This window comes from Citrus sinensis, chromosome 1 (assembly GCF_022201045.2).
Source record: "Citrus sinensis cultivar Valencia sweet orange chromosome 1, DVS_A1.0, whole genome shotgun sequence".
In the NCBI taxonomy this organism is placed as follows: Eukaryota; Viridiplantae; Streptophyta; class Magnoliopsida; order Sapindales; family Rutaceae; genus Citrus; species Citrus sinensis.
The window spans coordinates 10710948-10732810 of record NC_068556.1 but is presented as its reverse complement, the minus strand read 5'-3'; the positions used below and the strand labels follow the sequence as shown (position 1 = coordinate 10732810).

Here is a 21863-nt window from a genome sequence, read left to right as displayed (position 1 = left end):
CCCACATTCTATGGCTTAGAAAATGAGGACCCATATAATCATCTGAATGATTTTCATGCCATTTGTCAAACTTTTAAATATGAAAATTTTTCAGACGATGATGTTACACTCAGATTATTCCCATTTTCTTTAAAGGATAGAGCTCGTTCATGGCTTAATACATTGCCTGCCAATAGCATTTCATCATGGAAACAAATGGTAACTAAATTTTTGAATAAATAATTCCCAGTGCATAAAACCAATGCTATTCGCAGGGAAATCTCGAAGTTTACCCAGAGAGAGGACGAGCAATTTTTCGAAACATGGGAGCGATTCAATGGGCTACTCTTGAAGTGTCCACATCATGGGTACGAGAAATGGCACCAATGTCAATACTTTTTGGAGGGATTACTACCGAATGTGCAAGAATGACTAATGGCAACAAGTGGAGGAGAGCTAATGTCAAAAAGTGCATCAGAGATTTGGGAATTCTTCCAGCGACAAGCAAATAATTCCCAACAACGGAGTCGATCACTCAGGAATACTAGAAGAATTAAGGGAGTGAATGAGGTTCACATTGGCGAATCTAGTTCAGAAATTAAAGAAGTCAAAGCAATAATTGAAGGTCTCTCTCGACAAATAGCATCGTTATCGACTGCTAAATCAATAGAGCCACATGACCCTGACTCATATCCAGATCAAGCCAATGCCATAGGTGTAATGAGAAAGCCTTCAAACTACAACCCATACTCCAACACATATAACCCTGGATGGAGAGACCACCCCAATTTTTCATGGTCTCAAGGATTCCAACAGAATGGACCAGCAACTCTAGCTCTACCAATTCCACAAAATCCTCAAGCCTCTCAGCCACCATTTAGACCATACAATCAGAACCAGAACCACTCTCAACCTAGACCATGGGAGGATGCATTCCAGAATTTCAGGAATGTTACTCACTCCACGATTGAGCAACAGAACCGCACCATTGATGGACTACGAAATGAGTTGAGAGCAGGCTTCAACTCACAAGCTCAATCAGTTTCAAGCCTCGAGAAGATGGTGGGACAACTTGCTTCTTCAGTTCAGACCTTGGCAATGACTGTTGAGAAAGGCAAATTTCCAAGTCAACCAGTGCCTAATCCTAAAGGAGTACATGAAGCAAGTACCAGTTCACCACAACAGCATGGAGAGGTCAAAGCAGTCATGACCTTGCGAAAAGGAAAAGAAGTCGACAACAAAGTGGAGATGCCGGTGACAAAAGAAAATCAAATCGTACCTGTGAATGTTGAGGACTCACCAACGGAGGAAAAAGAAGAAACCAACCCACGAGAATATATTCCTAAAGCTCCATTTCCTCAGAGGTTAGCGAAAGGAAAGAAGGGAAAATCCACAGGTGAGATTCTTGAAATCTTCAAACAGGTAAGTGTTAACATCCCTTTGCTAGATGTTATTAAACAAGTTCCATCTTATGCCAAGTTTCTTAAAGACCTTTGTACTAAAAAGAGAAATATGCATGTTCAAAAGAAGACATTTTTAACAGAAAACGTTAGTTCTATGCTCCAACATAAAATTCCTTTAAAATGCAAAGATCTAGGCTCCCCCACTATCTCATGTAGCATAGGGAACCACACAATTGAGAATGCTTTGTTGGATTTAGGAGCTAGTGTAAATTTGTTGCCTTATTCAGTATTTGTGAAACTTGGACTTGGAGAATTACACCCAACTCCAGTGGTGTTACAGCTTGCAGATCGGTCCACGAAAATACCTCGTGGTATTGTGGAGGACGTGCTTATCCAGGTAGACAAGTTTTATTTTCCTGTTGATTTCATTGTAATTGACACTCAACCAATACAGGATTCAAGGAAGCACATCTCCATTATTCTAAGCCGACCTTTCTTGGCAACTGCGGATGCTCACATTCAATGCAGGACTGGAAATATGCAGTTGTCTTTCGGCAACATGACTATGGAGCTGAACATCTTCAACATTGCCAAACAACCTCACAATGCAGATGATGGAATTGTTGATGTAGATTTAATAGAAGCATTAGTTGATAATACTTTTGTTTCAAACCTTAGTGATGATCCTTTACAAACATATTTAACTCACTTTGGTTTGGATTTTGATATTGACAGATTGGTCGATGAGGTCAACGCCCTACTTGACTCAGAACCATCTATGAACACTAATAAATGGAAGTCAAGAGTTGAGCAACTAGCACCATCAGAGAAGAAACTCATCCCATCATCAGAATCACCACCGAAACTTGAACTCAAACCATTACCCAACACATTGGAATATGCATTTTTGGGAGAAGAAAGTAGTCTACCGGTAATCATCTTATCATCCCTCAATGACGAACAAAAAGGTAAGTTGTTGGATGTTTTGAAAGAGCACAAAGGGGCATTAGGATGGACCATAGCAGACATTAAAGGTATAAACCCAGTAGACTGCATGCATTACATTCACCTTGATGAAAATGCTAAAACTACTAGGGAGATGCAACGTCGGTTAAATCCTAACATGAAAGAAGTTGTTAGAACAGAAGTCCTTAGAACAGAAGTCCTTAAGCTATTAAACGCAGATATCATTTACCCCATTTCTGATAGTTCATGGGTCAGTCCTGTGCAAGTTGTCCCCAAAAAGTCAGAAGTCACTGTAGTTACCAATGCCGATAATGAATTGATACCCACTAGAGTGACTACAGGATGACGTGTATGCATTGATTATAGGAAGTTGAATTCTGTCACACGTAAAGACCATTTTCCTTTACCATTTATTGATCAAATGCTTGATAGATTAGCAGGTCATGAATTTTATTGCTTTCTAGATGGTTACTCAGGATACAATCAGATCCCCATAGCACCAAAAGATCAGGAGAAAACCACTTTCACTTGCCCTTTTGGCACATTTGCATATAGGAGAATGCCATTTGGATTATGTAATACACCTGCTACATTTCAACGATGCATGTTAAGCATTTTTTCTGATATTGTTGAACGATTCCTTGAAGTCTTTATGGATGACTTTTCTGTCTTTGGTGATTCGTTTGATCAATGTTTACATCATCTAACACTAGTTCTGCAGAGATGTATCGAGAAGAACTTGGTCTTAAATTGGGAGAAATGCCATTTTATGGTAAAACAAGGTATTGTTCTCGGTCACATCATTTCGAGCAAAGGTATTGAGGTTGACAAAGCCAAGGTGGATCTCATTTCTAATCTTCCTTCACCCAAAACAGTCTGAGAAGTAAGATCTTTCCTTGGGCATGCTGGTTTTTATAGACGTTTCATTAAAGATTTTAGCAAAGTTTCTAGACCCTTATGCAATCTACTTGCTAAGGATGTACCTTTTGTCTTTGATGATTCATGTCTTGTTGCGTTTGAAAAATTAAAGCATTTGTTGACATCATCACCCATTATTCAGCCCCCGAACTGGAACTTACCATTTGAACTCATGTGTGATGCATCTGATTATGCAGTAGGAGCAGTATTAGGACAAAGAGTTAATCGAATTCCCCACGTTATTTACTATGCTAGTATGACATTGAATGATGCACAGTTGAACTATTCAACTACTGAAAAAGAAATGCTAGCAGTAGTGTTTGCATTAGAAAAATTTCGATCATATCTCATTGGTTGTAAAATAATTATATTCACGGATCATGCTACTCTTAAATATCTTCTCACAAAGAAAGATGCAAAAGCCAGACTAATTCGTTGGGTGTTACTTTTGCAGGAGTTTGACTTGGAATTCAAAGATAAGAAAGGCACAGAGAATGTTGTGGCGGACCACCTCTCTCGTCTCCATTTTGACACAATTACAGAATCATTACCATTGAATGAGTCATTTCCAGATGAACAATTAATGAATGTGGAAGTATTACCTTGGTATGCTGATATAGTTAATTATCTTGTTACAGGTAAACTTTCAGAACATTGGACCAAGCAAGACAAGGGTAAATTCTTTGCAGAAATAAAGAATTTCTTTTGGGATGACCTGTATTTGTTCAAGTATTGTGCAGACCAAATTGTTAGACGATGCGTCCCAGAAAGTGAAATTCAGAATATCCTTTCATTCTGCCATGAACAAGCTTGTGGAGGCCATTTCAGCGCTAAGAAAACAGCGACTAAAGTTTTACAATGTGGTTTCTATTGGCCAATTATATTTCTAGATGCTTACACTTTCTGTTCTTCATGTGATAGGTGTCAACGAATGGGGAGCATTACGCGAAGGAATATGATGCCACTAAATCCAATTTTAGTGGTTGAGATTTTTGATGTATGGGGTATCGACTTCATGGGACCCTTTCCCCCGTCTTTTGGCCATCAATACATATTGGTTGCTGTTGACTACGTATCGAAATGGGTAGAACCAATTTCATGTAGAACCAATGATCACAAGGTGGTGATAGGATTTTTGAAAAGCAATATTGTCTCACGCTTTGGATTCCCTTGAGCAATAATCAGTGATGGTGGTGCCCACTTTTGTAACAAAGCATTCAAAGCTCTTTTGACAAAGTATTCAATCACACACAAAGTGGCGACCCCGTATCATCCGCAAACCAGTGGCCAAGTTGAGATCTCCAATCGAGAAATAAAGCACATATTAGAAAAGACGGTGAGGCCGGACAGAAAAGATTGGTCATTAAGACTTGATGATGCCTTATGGGCATATACTTGATGATGCCTACAGGCTAGTGTATGGAAAAGCTTGCCACCTACTTGTGGAACTCGAGCATCGTGCGTATTGGGCCATTAAGAAATTCAACTTTGACATGCAACAAGCCAGCTCAGAAAGAAGATTACAGCTGGCAGAACTTGAAGAAATTCGCAATGATGCATACGAAAATGCCAAGATTTACAAGCAACGAATGAAAGTCTTCCATGATAAGCAAATTATGAGAAAATCATTCACTCCAGGTCAGAAAGTGCTTTTATTCAATTCTCGCTTGCACCTATTCCCAGGTAAGTTACGCTCTCGTTGGTCTGGTCCCTTTATTATTCATACTATTTTTCCACATGGGGCAATTGAAATTAAGGACCCAAAGAACAGTGTCACGTTTAAAGTTAATGGTCAAAGATTAAAGCCATATCTAGAGTACCAACCACATGACGAAGACACCGAAATAAATTTGAGTGACCCACCAAATTTGAATTGATTTTTTTTTGTTTTCGTTGATTTGATTTTTCTTTCTTTCTTTTTATTATTATTCTTTTGCTAATTGAAATTGTTTTTGCATAAGTGTGTTTATTTTACCATTAAGTTTTCTCTTATCATTTTTAATCATGAGTCTCATACTTAGACCGTTCCTCCTGAACATTCTTAAACCACTTCAACGTGTCAAAACTCATCTCAAAAGGCAGATTCAATTTTGTAAAACACAACGCATTTGGGCTCTTCAACCACCAGAGTTAGTAGCCTATGTTGAGGGTTTAGAACGCCAACTCAGAGACATTGAGAGAAGTGTTTACGACATCCAGTTGGAGCTTGAGGTAAATTCAAAAAGAGGACGATTTTAATTGTGTGTTTTAATTTATTTTTCTATTTGTGTGCTTTAGTTTGTTACCCCGGTGAAGTGGCGGATAACGGTACTCCGTGACAATCAAGTCGGTTACTTCAGTTTCCCATAATAACTAATATTCTGAGGCGAAGGTATGGACAGAAACAAGATTCTAGCGAAGCTTCACAAGCGATTCCCTTCACTTCCTCAGAATGCCCTCCTTACGATTTATAAAGCTTGGTCCGAACGCATGCGATTACTCATGAGGAATAACATACCTGCTAACATCCGTTGGTTAATCGAGGCTAAAGTACGATCGGCAGGTGAGTTACCTCCAAAATTTATTGCATACATGCCTGGTTGTGGTAAAGGAAATTATGCAAGAAAACGACGAGCTCGAAGAATTTCTGTTGCTTGTCATAAGTGTGCCAGAATGAGTTGCAATAAAAGCCCATGTTCTTTAGGAATGGTGTCTGATAACAGGGAAGATAAGATTCAATTCATTAGGGATGGCTTGAATAAGGAGTCATTGGATGATATCCTTTTGTCTCTTGAAACGCATCCCAGTGGATATGTGCAAGGAGCGATTCTCCAGTTATGGCCATTATTCCAGAAAGAGCATGCACGATATAGTCTCGGGAATCTGACTATAAACGACCCTGTTTGCCAGTTTATAAGAAAACTGGATAGGAAGCCTATCCTCGACCCATAGAGGGCGTTCAAGCCGTTTCTGGACGTAAAACCAGAGGAAGATGTGAGCCACAGTCGCAACTACCTGTAAATATCCTTTTACTTTATTGTTATTTTATTTCACTATTGTCTTATTGTTTGCATTATTGTCTTTAATAATTTTATTACTGTTTGCTTTTTCCTTTTTACTGTTTTCTTTTTGACTTGCGAGCCACGTGCTTTACGCGTTATTTGACACTGACATATTACCTCATACACAACCATGACCCACTATCACCGAGACTCTTAAATGTGATTTCTTTTTTGTCAAGCACTCACAAATTATTTTTGAGAAGTATCACAATGTCAGCTACTCCCAATAGACAATTCAAGAACATTTGTGTGCTTTCTGGATTTACATATGGCAAACATAAAGAGTTCGTTGAGGCAGCCATAGATCTTGGTCGAAGCATACCAGCGAGAAAATTACACTTGGTGTATGGAGGAGGTAACCGAGGGTTAACAAAAATGGTTTCAGAAGCAGCTTTTATCAGAGGAAGTCAAGTGTTAGGCATCATCCCAAGAGTCCTAAAACCATTGGGCAGTTCGTCTAACTCATCAACTGGAGAAGAGTTAGTCATCTCAGGTATGCAAGAAAGAATAACTGCAATGCTTAATCATGCTGATGCTTTTATTTTCCTTCCAGGAGATCTTGTAACACTAGAGGCACTTATCACACTAGCATCTTGGGCCCATCTGCACATCCACCAGAAACCCATCGGTTTGTTAAATGTCAATAACTTTTATGATGGCTTTATCGTATTTCTTAACCATGCAATAAAAAACTATTTCATTCCTGCTAATGTGAAAAAACTCTTTATTTGTGCTCACACTACTAATGAGCTACTGGATCTGTTACAAGCTTATAGACCGGAGCCAGACCCCTGGACCTTTGTGTTGGAGCGTCCAAATAATTATGGTAACAGTAGCAGCAGTAAGAAGTACAAATTAGATTTAACTCTCCGCCTGTAAATATTTTCTTCTGTGTTGCACTACCCGGGTGATGTCTTCTGAACTCTACTTCTTTCCTTTAAAACATTGAGGACAATGTTTCGTTTTGGTTGGGGGGAGGGAATAGTCGACAATTGTGGAATCTTGGTTAAGTTTTTACTAATTTTTTATTGTAGAAACTAACTGTTGCTAACATTTTGTGTTGAAGATGGCTGAATATGGAGTGTAGTGACTCTAGAAACGCATCTTCATTGTTAAAAAAAACAAAAAAAATTTTTTTAAAAAAAAATCAGACATTTTCCTTTTCTTTATTATGTTTTGATGTTTATTTTTTTTCTTTTTAATTTCTCCTCTATGAATATACATTTTCCAACTTTTGAGTCGAAGATGGCTGAATATGGAGTGTAGTGCCTCTAGAAACGCATCTTCTTAGTAAAAATAAAAAATAAAAAAATAAAAAAACCATTTTCTTTTTTTATCATTTTAAGTGTAACTTTTCTAATTAGTTTTTCTACATCATTTTCACATTTCTGCATGTATATTTTCCTTTTATGTTTAGAATAGGTTGGGGGGTAGAATGTTGTTTTAAAAAAAAAATTTGTGTGATTTGTTTTAACATTGGGTGACATGATTAATTTTAAATTTTAGTATTTGTATTATCTTTTGTCTTAAGTGATGTTACATTATGTTTGCTACTCTACATGTTGATGTCGGAGACATATATGAGTTGCTTGAAGGAATGAACATGTCATAATAAGTACCAAGTGAGTTTTTGAGCCTATCATTTTTCTTGGAGAGTAACCCTGTTGCCCATTCTTTATACAGCTTAACAATTTATTATTGTATACACGATCTCTAGATTTCTTTTGAGTTAACCCTTAATAAAAATAAAAAAAAGAAAAAAAAATGTGTTGCTACATTTGGAGGCCCATCTAACTAGTAGATATGGAAGGTTATTTAGAGCCCTAAAAGACGATGGAAAGGCCATCTTTGATCCGTTTGAGCCTTTCTAGCCATCCCTTTTATTAAATATCCATAGTTAACCCTTTTGAGCCTTTAAAAAAAAAAACTTTTTTTTTTGTCAACTTATCATCTTGACCCACTCCGATTTGGAGTATTACCCGATATCTTATAAGTTCCGTCACCTATTTATGTTTGAGAAAATGTAAATAATTATGTTGTTCAGTGAAGTTATACCCAAAAAAAAAAAGCAAAAAAAAAAACAAACAACAAAACAAAAGTTGTTGTTTCAAAAGAATAAAAATAGCAATAATAGATGAAATCCACCTTGCAACTTCCAAAAAAAAAAAAAAATTCTCTGCATTTTTCTCAAACATACACTTTGTTTTCCTTATTTCCTTTCTTTGTTAACCATGTCCCTAACCTACGTTACATCCTAATAAAAGTCCTTCCTGATTTTAGGGAACTATAATCTGAAGTAGAAGCTAGTTATATGGGCTAAAAAGATGTAGTGGTGCATATAAAAAAAATAAATAAATAAATTGGGTTGACTAACAGTTTTTATTTGACTTGAGATCGTATTATTTTTAAGCTGAGGGCATATTTATTTCATCTTGGTGAGAGCATATGATAGCACTTCTTCATTATTTTCTCTCAATTACCATTCATTGGAGTGACTATTTTTATTGGGTTTAATTTCTTTGTGAGAGTGTCACTACTTTCAGTGAGATTTTGGGGTTTGACATGTCATTCTTGAAAGTAGCTATAACAAAGTCTACTGGGCTGATTCATGTGGATGGTTGATGTGGGTGTGATGTTACTTTAGACTGGAGATAATGCTTATACTTTTATTTGATTGCTATCATTGATCTGATTAAATAAACACGATTGTTTCTAAATTAAAAAAAAAATCATTTTGAATTTGAATTTTATTTTTGCTTCATTTGCTAGGGACTAGCAATAAGCTGGTTGGGGGGTGTGTTGAGTGTTAGAAAATGCATATTTATAAAGGAGAAAACCGTCATTTTACATTTCAAGTCTTACTAACAACCCTTACTTTTATGTATTTAACCTTCTTGTGATTTAATTACATGTGTTTTATTTTAATTAAGTATTTTATGTATTTTAGGGGCATCATAGTCATTTCACAATAAACGAGAAATCAGATGACAAAACGGACATCACTTTTGAACTCAGGACGGTCGAAAACCTTAGGAGGAGCATAAAAGGAAAAATGGCACTGTTCACATGTACGGTACTATTCACGTGTACGGTACTGTATACGTTACTGTTCACGACACTGTTCACATAGACGGACCGATGACGTGGCATTGACTGATGAGGTGTCACGATCCTGTTGGACTAAAATTCTTATGTACTGTTGATGGTGACGTGGCAGCATATCAGTGGACGAAAAATCTCGCGTACGGTGCATGCATCACACAGGATTATTTTCAACCAAATCGCGTTACTGTTCATCCGGGTCAAACCGCGTTACTGTTCAAAGTCGGGTCAAACCGTGGATTGTTGACTGATGACGTGGCGCAATCCTGAGCGTCCAAACTGTTTTGAATCCGATGGCCATGATTTACTCCATGTATCTATAAAAAGGGGGCCTCTCCCCCCTAATTTGATATCTCTGAATCCATTTTTGAGATTCATTTTCTGTAATTCCTTCTCCATCTTGTATTTTCTTCGTATTTTAATAAATTCTCATTTTGCCCCTAGTTCAATTATGAGTGGCTAATTTTCTTTCAAGCTTGGGTTGAAGGTGAAGTCTCAACATGTGTCATGGGCTTAATTTGGTAAATTTATTTTCTCTTCCCCTCTAATTTTTGTGGATGTTTTGACTTCTCGTCGACAAATAATAATAGTCTTGTCTAGATACCGCCTTGGTTACACCGGCTCTCTAGTATAAGGTTATTATTATTTGGCACGATAAGCCCTTAGCACCATATTGATTAGAGCGTGGTTCATGAGGTGTGGATTCCCCCCTCATGATTTAATTGGCATTAATAAGGATTATTTAGCCCATGATGCATGTTGATACGGATCCAGATACCCAAGTACGTCATTTTAATAGAATTCTCTTCAATTTATTCTCGTCATTTCAATTCCAATTTTAAAATTTATTCTCGCCATTTTAATTTAAGTTTTAGCATATCCCAAATCATTTCCACCACAAATCCAATCACCCATTTACAAAATTAATTCTACACAATTAAAATCCACCTCCTCGTGGGATCGACACTTGTCACCATTAGTCTATACTACAATAGATTCGTGCGCTTGCGAGTACATTAAAATTTGCACAACAATGTCATTAAGAATTTATGTGACTAAAATTTTCTTAATTTAGAGTGCTGTGGCTATCTCTCAATTAATCAATTGTAACAACTTTATAAATGACATCAAATTTATTTCAGTATGCAAACAACATGCACACGGTAAATAATTCAGGCATGTGAATAACATACAATAAATTCCTTATAATCCAGAACTTACAGAGGTGATAATTTCACAAAACAGAAACTAGTATTATCACTTTCCGTGGATTTATATCATCAAAGTACATGCCAAGGTTACCGAATATAATTTTAAGACACCGAATAATTCTCCACATAACCAATAACATGGAAATATGACATTTGTCATGCATCAGATTTCCAATCTTATTATTATGCTAGTTAAACAAATACAGGTGTCCTTTATCATTATTAATGCAATCCAAGAACACAACAAATATATTATATTCAATCATGCATGCATTTATTTACATATTATAATGTCACTAAAACTTAATTTAGTAAATCTACATATATAAGACAACCAACATGTCATTATCGTCATTAACCGAAAAGCGAATGTAGACAATTGAATTAATTGAATTTATATAATGACATGCTAAAGTCAAACGAATTAATTAATTACTTATACTTATATCAATTATACAGACAAGTCTCGAATAACCATTATTGCATAATTCCATTCCTGCATTCCATATGAAAATACAACGGAAATTTTTAGGCTATCCTTAAACTATATATATATCATAGAATATCACACACTCATATTCAATATGTTATATCACGCATGAGAAACAATTATTCATATAATAATCAATCATGCTTTAAATTACTCAAATTCTAACTTATAAGAATCAATAACTAGACTAGAAGCATGACTCTGATACCAATTAAAACTTAAGAATAATTGTTCTAGACCTTGATAGAACCTTTTACATTCCATCCTTTTCTAGAAACCTTGTTTTAGTTTCAAGACTTTTACCTTTTGGTTTTGGTTTTAATTTTCTTGGGACAACTTTTCACTTGTTAAAAAATTCTGTTATTGTTGGTGATGAAATCTTAGATGATGGTATGTTTAAACTTCATTTAAACCCCACTTTTGATTTTAACCTTATGACTATGCATGGTAATATTGGTGTTAAGACATGTCCCAGGATCATAACCTGGCTCTGATACCAACTAAAAGACTATATTCATCATGCGCAAGTTAGAAAGCTTACCTCTTGCCATAGTTATCAGATTCAATTGTACACAACCTTTCTTCTGGAATGCAAACAAAACCAACGAATACAAGCAATGCTTCGTACTCAGAATTTACTAGTCTATCCAACACTTAATTCCTAAGAGTAGATAATATACACAGGCTCTGTTGTTAGACCAGGGACCCTGAATATTTTTTGAAAAATCTTGACTGTAAGTCATCTCCCATCAAGAAGACATGTTTAAATAAAAGAGGAAGTGATGAGCCGTTATCCCCTTGATTTTAGTAAACCACCCGTAACATGTATGAGAGATATTAGGGAGAGTTGTTTTATCTTTATTCAAATTTTAAACCAAAACCAACGTTTTAAAATTAAACTAAATAAAGATAAATATCAATTTAAATTAGAAAACTAATAATTAAAATAAATTAGATGGCCATATTATACACGTATTGAAAACGTGTCTAACACCAAAACCTTTCACTCTACAATTCAATGAACCGATATTTAAAGAAATAATGTAAAAGAAATTTTTTTTATATTTAAAAGAAAAAATAGGTAACGGATGGCAAAGCCTATAATTTATTTTCTAACCACTAATCTTTCCCAAGATTTGAGTTGAGGTAGCCAATCAAATTAAATTGTTTGAAAATCACTCACCCATGCCTCTGGGACATATCTTCGATAGGTGTTTTCAAGCACTTGTAGACTTTGTTGTTTATTTTCTTCTTGTCCAAGCGAAAAGGGCAACAAAGAGAAACAAAAGAGAAACCTGGACACAAGCACACTCTACTAAAACAAATCTGGTACAGAGTAAGTTAAAGACTTAACGGTATGTTTGCTTCTTCGCTTGGATTAGAGAGGGGAATGAGAATAAATTTTGGGTGGAGTACACAAATTTGAGAAATGAGATATGGGATTGGAGAGGTGGAATGAAAATGGGAGAATGAGAACAGAGAAAGAATTGACATTTAAATATTTATTTTCCCCATTTAAATAATAAATAATAATTATTATTATTATGTTTATAATTAAAACAATATTAATAACTATAATAATAATAATAATAATAATAATATAGACAATAATAACTATTATTATAATAATTACATTTGTAATAATAGTAATAATAATAATAATAATTTTATTATCATTATTAATGTTGTTAATATTGTTAATATTATTAATTATAATTATTATAATAAATAAAATAGTTATAATATTACTATTACTATTATAATTAGAGTAGCAGTAATAATTATTATAATAATATTATATTATATTATTAAAATAACGATAATAATATTTATAGTAAAAATATTTACTATTTATTTTGTTAATAAATAATTACATAATTTTAACTAAGGGCATTTTAATAAAGACATTAATAAGAATACAGCTCGTTCGAATTCTGATTTTTACAGCTCAAATGGACAACTAATTCTCACTCTTCATTCCAATTTGAGTATATTATGATTCTATCTCATTTTGATTGTTACCCACTTTGATTTCGGGAAGAAAACATAGTAGAAGACTAATCAACAAATTCCAAACTTGTATCCGGATAAATCATTGTTTTATGCCTTTTTTTTCAGTTACAAATAATAATTTAGAACAACTAAGTGTAAAAGCCACAACCATTCAAGTAAATAAATAACAATAAAAAAGTGTAATGCAAGCTGGAATAATAATTTTATGAATTCAAATTAGAATTCAACTATTATAAAAGTCACACCTACACAAATTGAAATTATAGAGCCTAAGCAGTCGCTGCTGCGACAGGGTCCATAACCAGCGGCACTCACATTAACATCGCACAAATCATTGCATTTGGCCGTTTCAAAAAGGAAGAAAGAAGAATAAAAAAAAAAAGAAGAAGAAAAAAAAAAAGAAAAAGAAAAAAAGAAAAAAAGAAAAAAAGAAAAAAAGAAAAAAAGAAAAAGAAAAACTGCCATCACACTTTTATTGGCACCACCAGGCCTACAATTTAATTGATAAAATTGTTGGCTATGAGATATGTTTATTCATTTCTTGATAAAAGTAATTCTTGACTTATAATATATCAATCTCACCTGTTAAAATATATTATGAATTGTGCATTAAACTAATTAAATCACAAGGTGATATGCTTGATTATAAATAGCCATCCCTATTTGTAATCAAACATAATTAAGAGATTGAGAAATGAAACTTTGAAGCAATCAAAGCTTTCACAAAGCTTTGTCACCATTTTCTTAACTAGTATCATTCTGATCCGTTAACTTCTTACCATTTATAGTTTGGATACTTCCCAATTAATTTCACAATAGACATATATTTATATTTTTTTTTTTGAAACTTTGACATTTGAAAAAATATGTACGTCCGAATAACAGATTTGAATCAGCAAAGTAAAATACTCGGGTTCAAAGAGTTCGGGTACAAAATAAACAACTCTCCGGGTGCGGTCAGTCCAAAACCAGGATCCGATAAGGGTAAACCTGGACCCCCATTTTACCATGTGGGAAAGCAGGGTCACAGGCGCAGGGCGCACACAAGATAGCCGGAGTTTCAGACTCAGGGTTATATAAATGGGAGTGCTAGTGTTTAATTATCATCCAGCTTCCACAAGTTGCTTAAATTTCAAGAAGCCACCTTCACCAATCTTTCTTTGCCAGGTACGCATCGTTTCATCAACCAATCGCAGTCGCAGTTTCAGAAGATCCTTGAAGATGTCTCAGTCTGTCTCTCCCCAGAATTTAGGTGACACATTGTTTGTCTATCTGTTGAAATAATTTAATTTAATAGTTTGTGGTTTCATTCGAGATTATCATTCTTGTTTTTAATTTTTAATTTTATGCGGTAATAGTCTTCTGATTTTTTTTTTTTTTTTTTTTTTGGGTTTTCAGCAGTTAAGCAGCAAGAACTTGTTATCCCGAACAAATATGGCGAAAGGCTTGTGGGTGTATTACATGATGCTGAATCTTCTGAAATTGTGGTGTTGTGCCATGGTTTTCGATCAACCAAGGTTTGGTAATTAACTGTTATAGATAACTAAATTATATCCGAGTCAAAACTTTACAGCAGATAACATGACTATTTTGCTCTTTTATTTAGTATGCGGCTAAAGTTTTAGTGCTTATCTCTTTTGCCTCGCAGGATGATCCGAGTATGGTGAATCTTGCTGTTGCATTACAAAATGAGGGAATTAGCGCCTTCCGCTTTGACTTTGCTGGAAATGGGTAGGTCATGCATTTCATGGGAGATGCGAATAAATCCTTTAATGCCTATCAATGTATATGGGACGCCAAAATGCAGCATTTATGCGTTTCCGATTCATACTCTATTAGATGGTTTCATCATTCCTGAAAGTGGCTGTTTGGTTTTTACTTTCTCTTGATAGTTTGATGATAATTTAGAATTCCACATTTCCCCATCTTATGTTTGTTGCAACTTTGTTTTGAACAATGTCAGTCTTGGTGATTATATACATGGGTCACTCTGTTTTATTTCCAATGCTATGCTTTCCAGGGAAAGTGAAGGTTCATTTCAGTATGGTAACTATTGGAGAGAGGCTGATGATTTACGTGCTGTAGTCCAATACTTCTGTGGTGCAAACCGTGCAGTAGGTGCAATTCTGGGGCATAGCAAAGGTGTGTTAGATTATTCTAAGCATTGAATGCCATGAAAGCTTACAAGATTAGATATAGTAGAAAAAAAGTTGTGTAAATGGTAAAACTTACGTCAGATTTCTTAATGAGAGTTAATCGAGCAGAAACAATATTTGGTATCTACAGTCATATTCCAGACTATAAGCTAATTCTAGAAAACTGTATGGTCTTTTGCAGAACTTTTGTTAGTTAGCATTAGAGTCCACTTTGAACTTGTAGTAACTTCAAATTACTGGAACTTGGTTTTATTGAGTTCCAGCTGATGGATATTGATGTGCTAAGATCTGCCATGAGGTTGGGGAAGTCATTAAACCAAAAACTGTTGAACCATTTATAAGTATCTCACAAGTATAAGCACCGACTCATTTGTTGTTTCGGCATATTTCATTATGTATAACTCTATTTTCTTATCATCCTACCTGTTATATGGATAAGATAATATGGATAATTCAAGAAAACTGTATGGTCTTTTGCAGAACTTTTGTTAGTTAGCATTAGAGTCCACTTTGAACTTGTAGTAACTTCAAATTACTGGAACTTGGTTTTATTGAGTTCCAGCTGATGGATATTGATGTGCTATAAGATCTGCCATGAGGTTGGGGAAGTCATTAAACCAAAAACTGTTGAACCATTTATAAGTATCTCACAAGTATGAGCATCGACTCATTTGTTGTTTCGGCATATTTCATTATGTATGGCATATTTCATTATGTATAACTCTATTTTCTTATCATCCTACCTGTTATATGGATAAGATAATATAATGTTTTTTTGCTCTAAGTCAATTGCTGATTCATGTAATTGCAGGAGGTAGTGTTGTGCTTCTATATGCCTCTAAGTATAATGATATCGGTACTTTTGTCAATGTTTCTGGTCGTTATGATCTGAAGGGGGGCATTGAAGATCGCTTGGGGAAAGACTATATGGAAAAAATCATGCAAGATGGATTTATTGATGTTAAAAATAAAACAGGTAAAAATGATTTTCTTTCCAATGTAGTTGTATATTATTTAGCTAGAGTATTTGTTTGGCCGATGATGACTGGATAAATTGACCATCTACATTATCTTTTTATTTTGGTACTTGTTTTAATTTACTATCTTAAAAAAAAAATAATAAAAAAAATAAAAAGATAAAAAAGAGGTACCTTTGAATAAATTGATTACAATAATAGGGAAGTCCTGCATTTCTCGAATTTCCTTTCCTTTGAGTTAGTTCCTTTTGAGAATCTACAATAGAGGATAATGCCATCATCAATGATGGAGCCGGGATGCACCAAGCTCTGTCCATCATTGTATGCATGGTTTGTTGTCATTGTTTCCTTTCACATGAAGGATTGACATTGATGATTTTTTGGATACTTGATTAATACATGAATTTTGCAGGAGATGTTGAATATCGTGTTACTGAGGAAAGTTTGATGGATCGCCTAAATACAAACATGCATGATGCTTGTCTTCAGATTGACAAGGAATGCAGGTGAAAAGAACAAATTTTATCTGGTTGACTGTTTTTCTAGTTATGTATTTTTGCTTGAGAATAGTATTTTATTTGGTAGAGAAACAGGTACTGCAAGATGTTCATTGTTAACTGTTTTGTGACTTCGAGCTAAATGCTACAAACTTAACAAGATATATCTATAAAGAATGTGATAGAAACGATGAGTGGTTCATACCTAGGTTCACATTGGTACTCTCAAAATTCTCTGATTTAAAGACAAAACAATCAATTATTTGACTGTTTCCTGCTGTCTGTTGCATAACTTTCGGATACCATTGAAAGCACCTATTGGTATAAAGCCATTGTTTATATTGGTTTCCTTTATCTGATATGATTATTTTTTTCCATCCTGCCTATTCATATGTGTGAAACTTCAGCAGTTCAACAATTATGAATAAATTTATGTATGCTCAGTGATACTATGTGGCATTTGTAACTGATGAATGAGCAATTTCTGTAATACAGCGTCCTCACAATCCACGGATCCTCTGACAAAATTATTCCTCTTCAAGATGCACATGAGTTTGATAAGATCATACCAAACCACAAAGTGCATGTTGTAGAAGGAGCAAATCATGGATACACTAATCATCAAGCTGAACTAGTATCAGTTGTTCTGGACTTTGTAAAGGCATCTCTGAAGCAGGATCACCCAGGTGTCTTTCATCCCCATTACATCTAACCATATATATGAAATTGTATTAGATGTTGATAGCTGGATTTTTGTGGCATTAAGCTTATTGACCTTAGTAGTAATGGACACTTTTAATTTGATACAGGAACCCAACAGTAGCATAGTGAGAGATGTTTAAGCTATACTGCCTCATAGGAGATTATAAAGCTATACCGCCTGGATTTAGCTGGCCAGGGAAATATTACAAGTTGAAGCAGATCTGAAAAACTTGCTGAAAATATCTTCCTAGACTTGTATCAGAAGCTTCAAACGTATAAAACCATATTTTTAGTGTATTTAGATCATATTTTGCTGCATTGCTCGTCAACATTGGCTATTAAATTAAAAAGGATGACTATTTTATTTTTGCTAAGAATTACTCCTGGCAACTTATTTTAGATTTGGTGTATTGCTCGTCAACATTGGGTATTAAATTAAAAAGGATGCTTATTTTATTTTTGCTAAGAATTACTCCTGGCAATTTATTTTTGATTTGGTGTATTGCTCATCAAAATGGGGTATTAAAGGAGAAAGGTGACTTTTTATTTTGTGCCATAAATTTAGATCTCCCAGGGTATGCCACAATTTTGATTTTACGCTATTTTCTGGATTTCTATTAGATCTTTCAGAGATCAAGCTGAAGAATGAATGCCGAATCAATTGTGTTGTAACAAACATGTACGCCCTGTGTGATACTTCTGAATAAATAACAGTCTATTGTTCGTTGTTAACATATAAAAGTACAAATAACTCTAGGACAAAAAGCAATTGATGGCCGGTAATCTCTATCCTTTGCCCAGAATTGCAGGTACTAACTAGCTTGATCAAATATGCAAAGTGAAATCATAGCATTAAAGCAAAGCAGGTTCCAAAACAAAGGAATCACCATAGGGCTAAAAATCCAGCAGAAGCTAACTGTATTCGACAGTTGATTGATGGTGAATACACTTTCAAGTTCCTGCACTTTTACTAAATGTTAGGTCATCCTAATACAAGCTTAGAATCCATTTGTCGTCTTGAAACATTCAACTGTTGGAAAAAAAAACAGTTTTTAAATTTTTTTATAAAAATTTTTAGGATTGCTCTCATACAATATATATAAGAATTTATAATTTAGAAATCGTACCTTAAAAATCCGATTTGGCTTTTTCTGCTGAAGTGATTTAGGCTCCCAGATCACGATCCGACACCATCACTCCTATTAGATCACGATCCGTCACCACCACTCATGTCATATCACAATTCATTACCAAATAATCTTTCAGGCTATGACTCAAGCTTGATCTGCACTTGACGTGTGAACGTCTTTATCATCACTAAAGCAACTAACACGAGAAATTTTTTTTTCTCAAGAATAGAGAGAAATTTTTTTTTCTTTGATCTGTATAGTGGCTGCTGCGCTTCTTTTGGGAGAAAATAAGCCCTTTTATATATTTATCTAGTGGAAACCCTAGACTCTATTTTTTATATTATTTAATTCTATTAAATCAAGTTTGATTTAAATTAAAAATAATAAACCAAAAGTAACGTTACTTCTTTCTTGTCATAGAGGCATACCTTGTAAAATAAAACAAGACCCTTTAGACACAAGTACATTACATGGAGCCTCCTACTAAATAATATATTTAGGCTTTTAACCCAAATAGCTAGTTATCTTACTATTAATCCAGTAGTGGCGTAGTCAATTAAATGAGCTAACCTGAGGATCATTTGGGAACATACAATAGTGGCTATAATAATTAGGCTTGTAATTAAACTATCCCAATTATTTAATTCCAAATCTACTCCACTAAAAGATTGGAACTGACTTCCATAATTGTATGCTCGAATAATAATTCATCCTAAACCACATCAATTTCTTTACTGCATAATCTTTTGTACCACATCGTTAATTAAATCAATATCTAAACTGTCTAATCGATTTAATTACATCTTATTCCTTTATACTTACTGATTTTCTCCAATGATCATTTTCAACATACTAAATATGTTGACACACTCTGGCCAGAGAATTCTATGATTAAGTGCCGAAAACCCATCAAGAGATGTGTTGTACAAATTCTATATTGTTAATCTATAACTCCAATACTCATAAATGCTCTCACTAAGATACCGGGTAATCTTGACCACAATTGTGTGTCGTGCCCATTAGTAATTCAAATGGAATAACAATTACAATCATGAAATCATAACTAACTCAAGATTAAGATTACAGTAAAATCAATGCCTATGAGATTTAATAAGTCTGACAATTATTTCAAGATTAATTAAATCTCATATGTGATCTTGTTTAATGTAGTCGTATTACATCAACAAATTCATACATGATTAAGATAAATCATTCAATGAATTCATTACAGTCTATAGTGCTCAACTTTATTTATCAATTGTGAACTAAATTTATTTAATCATAAGATAACTTGTATTTATGTTTTCTGTGAATCCACATAATGATCAAATAAATACATATAATATGATTAAATGGACTTTAATAATAATATTAATTCAATTAAGATATTTGAATAAAATACCTCATTTATTTTATTAATCAGAAAAATTATTTATTACAATTAAATAAACACATATGCTTTTAAAGAGCATATTTTACCAACATCAACTTTTCATCATACAACTTGAGTAGCTGAGAAGCTTCCTCTTTGTAATGGTTCACAAACCTCTTTAGAAACAACTTCTCAGAAGTGTGAAACAATGTAGACAAACCAAGATCATTCTTAATCAAAACTTTCGACAACAAACCTTGAGCAACTGAGCCCCTCGGAACAATTCTCTTCTTCTCCAAGCTGAAAGTAGTAAGCGATGGACATTCAGCAACAAATAAAGCCTTGCAACCCATTTTCCTTACAAAATAATCCATGATTGCCATAATCTTATCCTCAGACGATGCCATACACAACAGATTCTTCAAAAATGCTTTGAAAATCTCTTCCTTTGACAAACCCTACTTCTTATAAACATCTACTTGAATACAAAAACGCCCAAGCCAAACTTCATCTCCTTAGGATCAAATCTCATTCCCTTCAATTTCTCCACATTTTCCCTGAACAGCTCAGAGATTAAAACAAATATGCTAGGCCGGGTACAAAGAAACAGATTAATGTGACTATGGCACTCCATGTTCTCCAAAAATCATAGCATTTTGTAACACACACGTTTGGACATCATATGTGATCATAAATGGCAAAATTTATAGCTGAAACAGTGCTTTCATCAAACTTGAGTAAACCTTTAAAGAACTTAAAAGAAGGGATTATTTGTTTGTGTAAGCTTCTATGCAAAATAGACGGCTTAGCATATAAGACTTTGGCAAGATCAGGGCTTGACAAACCCTTGGAATAAAAGAAATTAAATTTTGTTGGGAAAAGGGACTCACGTAAGCAGTTGCAAATTAAGTGGAATCAAAACTCTCTCTCTCTTTGTGTAATCAAAATAGGATATGTACTACAAATGAATAGGCTGAAAAATAAACAAACAAAATTCAAAGCAAAAACCAACCACAAGAGACATAAATTTTACGTGGAAAACCCAAAGTGGAAAAAAACTACGGGATAGTAGTCCGATATAATCTTCCACTATATTAATGGGATTACAACATAAATTCTTCTCCAAATAATACTAGAGGCTAACAACACAAAGAATTTCAATATTCTTCTGTTACAATAACAACTTAATGTCTCTCTAACAAGTGAGTATCTCAAATAATAACTAACAAGATGATAAAATAAAAATTAAGAACAATAAAACTATAGATTGCGATGCCAAGAATTTACGCTTAAAATTTGGGAGAAAAAAAAGTTAATTTTATTTTTTAATCGTCCAATTGAATGTCATGCCACTGACTTCTCTTTTCTTCCCTCGTCATTTTTGCGGTTGTGATACTGGGCTGCCGGTTGATTTTTAAAACCAAACTTCATGACAAATTTCATTCAAGTCCAAAGTTTAATGGTAATTGTACATCAAGTAAGTTATTTTGGACTTTAGGTTTTTGAGCCCCCAACCGAGATGGACCCAACAAATTTAGGCGCATATGTTCTCTCAGTGGAGGTTAAAAGAAATTGTGGGCGTCTTCTAATAACAGCTAATATATGGGTTTTAGAAAAATCATGGTTTATGAAAAATCTAATAACTGAGTCTGGCTTTTCAGGGGTATCAAAATGAACATATTTAGAGGCTGAAAAAACAAACTCTAAAGATATCCCACATGAGTTTATGAGATATAAGTAAATGAGTGTTCATTTGAATTGCTTGAAGTTGAAATGTATCTTACAGTTACATGCCTCAGTGAGAAAACCAAGGTATATATATCACGGAGAATTGTTTTTTAGAGAAGATAAAACATGGAATCTCAAATTTAAGATAGTCGGAGAAGAAAAATTACATACATTAATA

General features: G+C 34.2%; 1 protein-coding gene and 1 non-coding gene across 3 annotated transcripts; one reads left to right on the top strand and one right to left on the bottom strand.

Moving 5' to 3' along the window:
* Positions 1-246: 246 nt before the first annotated feature.
* LOC127898811 (small nucleolar RNA R71) lies at positions 247-350 on the bottom strand. The gene has a single exon (XR_008050614.1). It is a non-coding gene; the product is annotated as a small nucleolar RNA R71 (small nucleolar RNA).
* A 13682-nt stretch (positions 351-14032) lies between these two features.
* LOC102612460 (putative uncharacterized protein YDL057W) lies at positions 14033-17924 on the top strand. Of its 2 annotated transcripts, none has more exons than XM_006475402.4 (8): positions 14033-14375; positions 14525-14640; positions 14772-14854; positions 15144-15265; positions 16091-16255; positions 16669-16762; positions 17249-17439; positions 17563-17924. In XM_006475402.4, exons 1-8 carry the CDS (start codon positions 14204-14206, stop codon positions 17574-17576), a joined length of 957 nt encoding a protein of 318 aa, XP_006475465.1. In that variant the 5' UTR covers positions 14033-14203; the 3' UTR covers positions 17577-17924. The 2 variants fall into 2 exon arrangements, with proteins under 2 accessions (XP_006475465.1, XP_006475464.1); XM_006475401.4 differs by having other exon boundaries at positions 14038-14375; positions 14522-14640.
* Positions 17925-21863: the final 3939 nt, after the last annotated feature.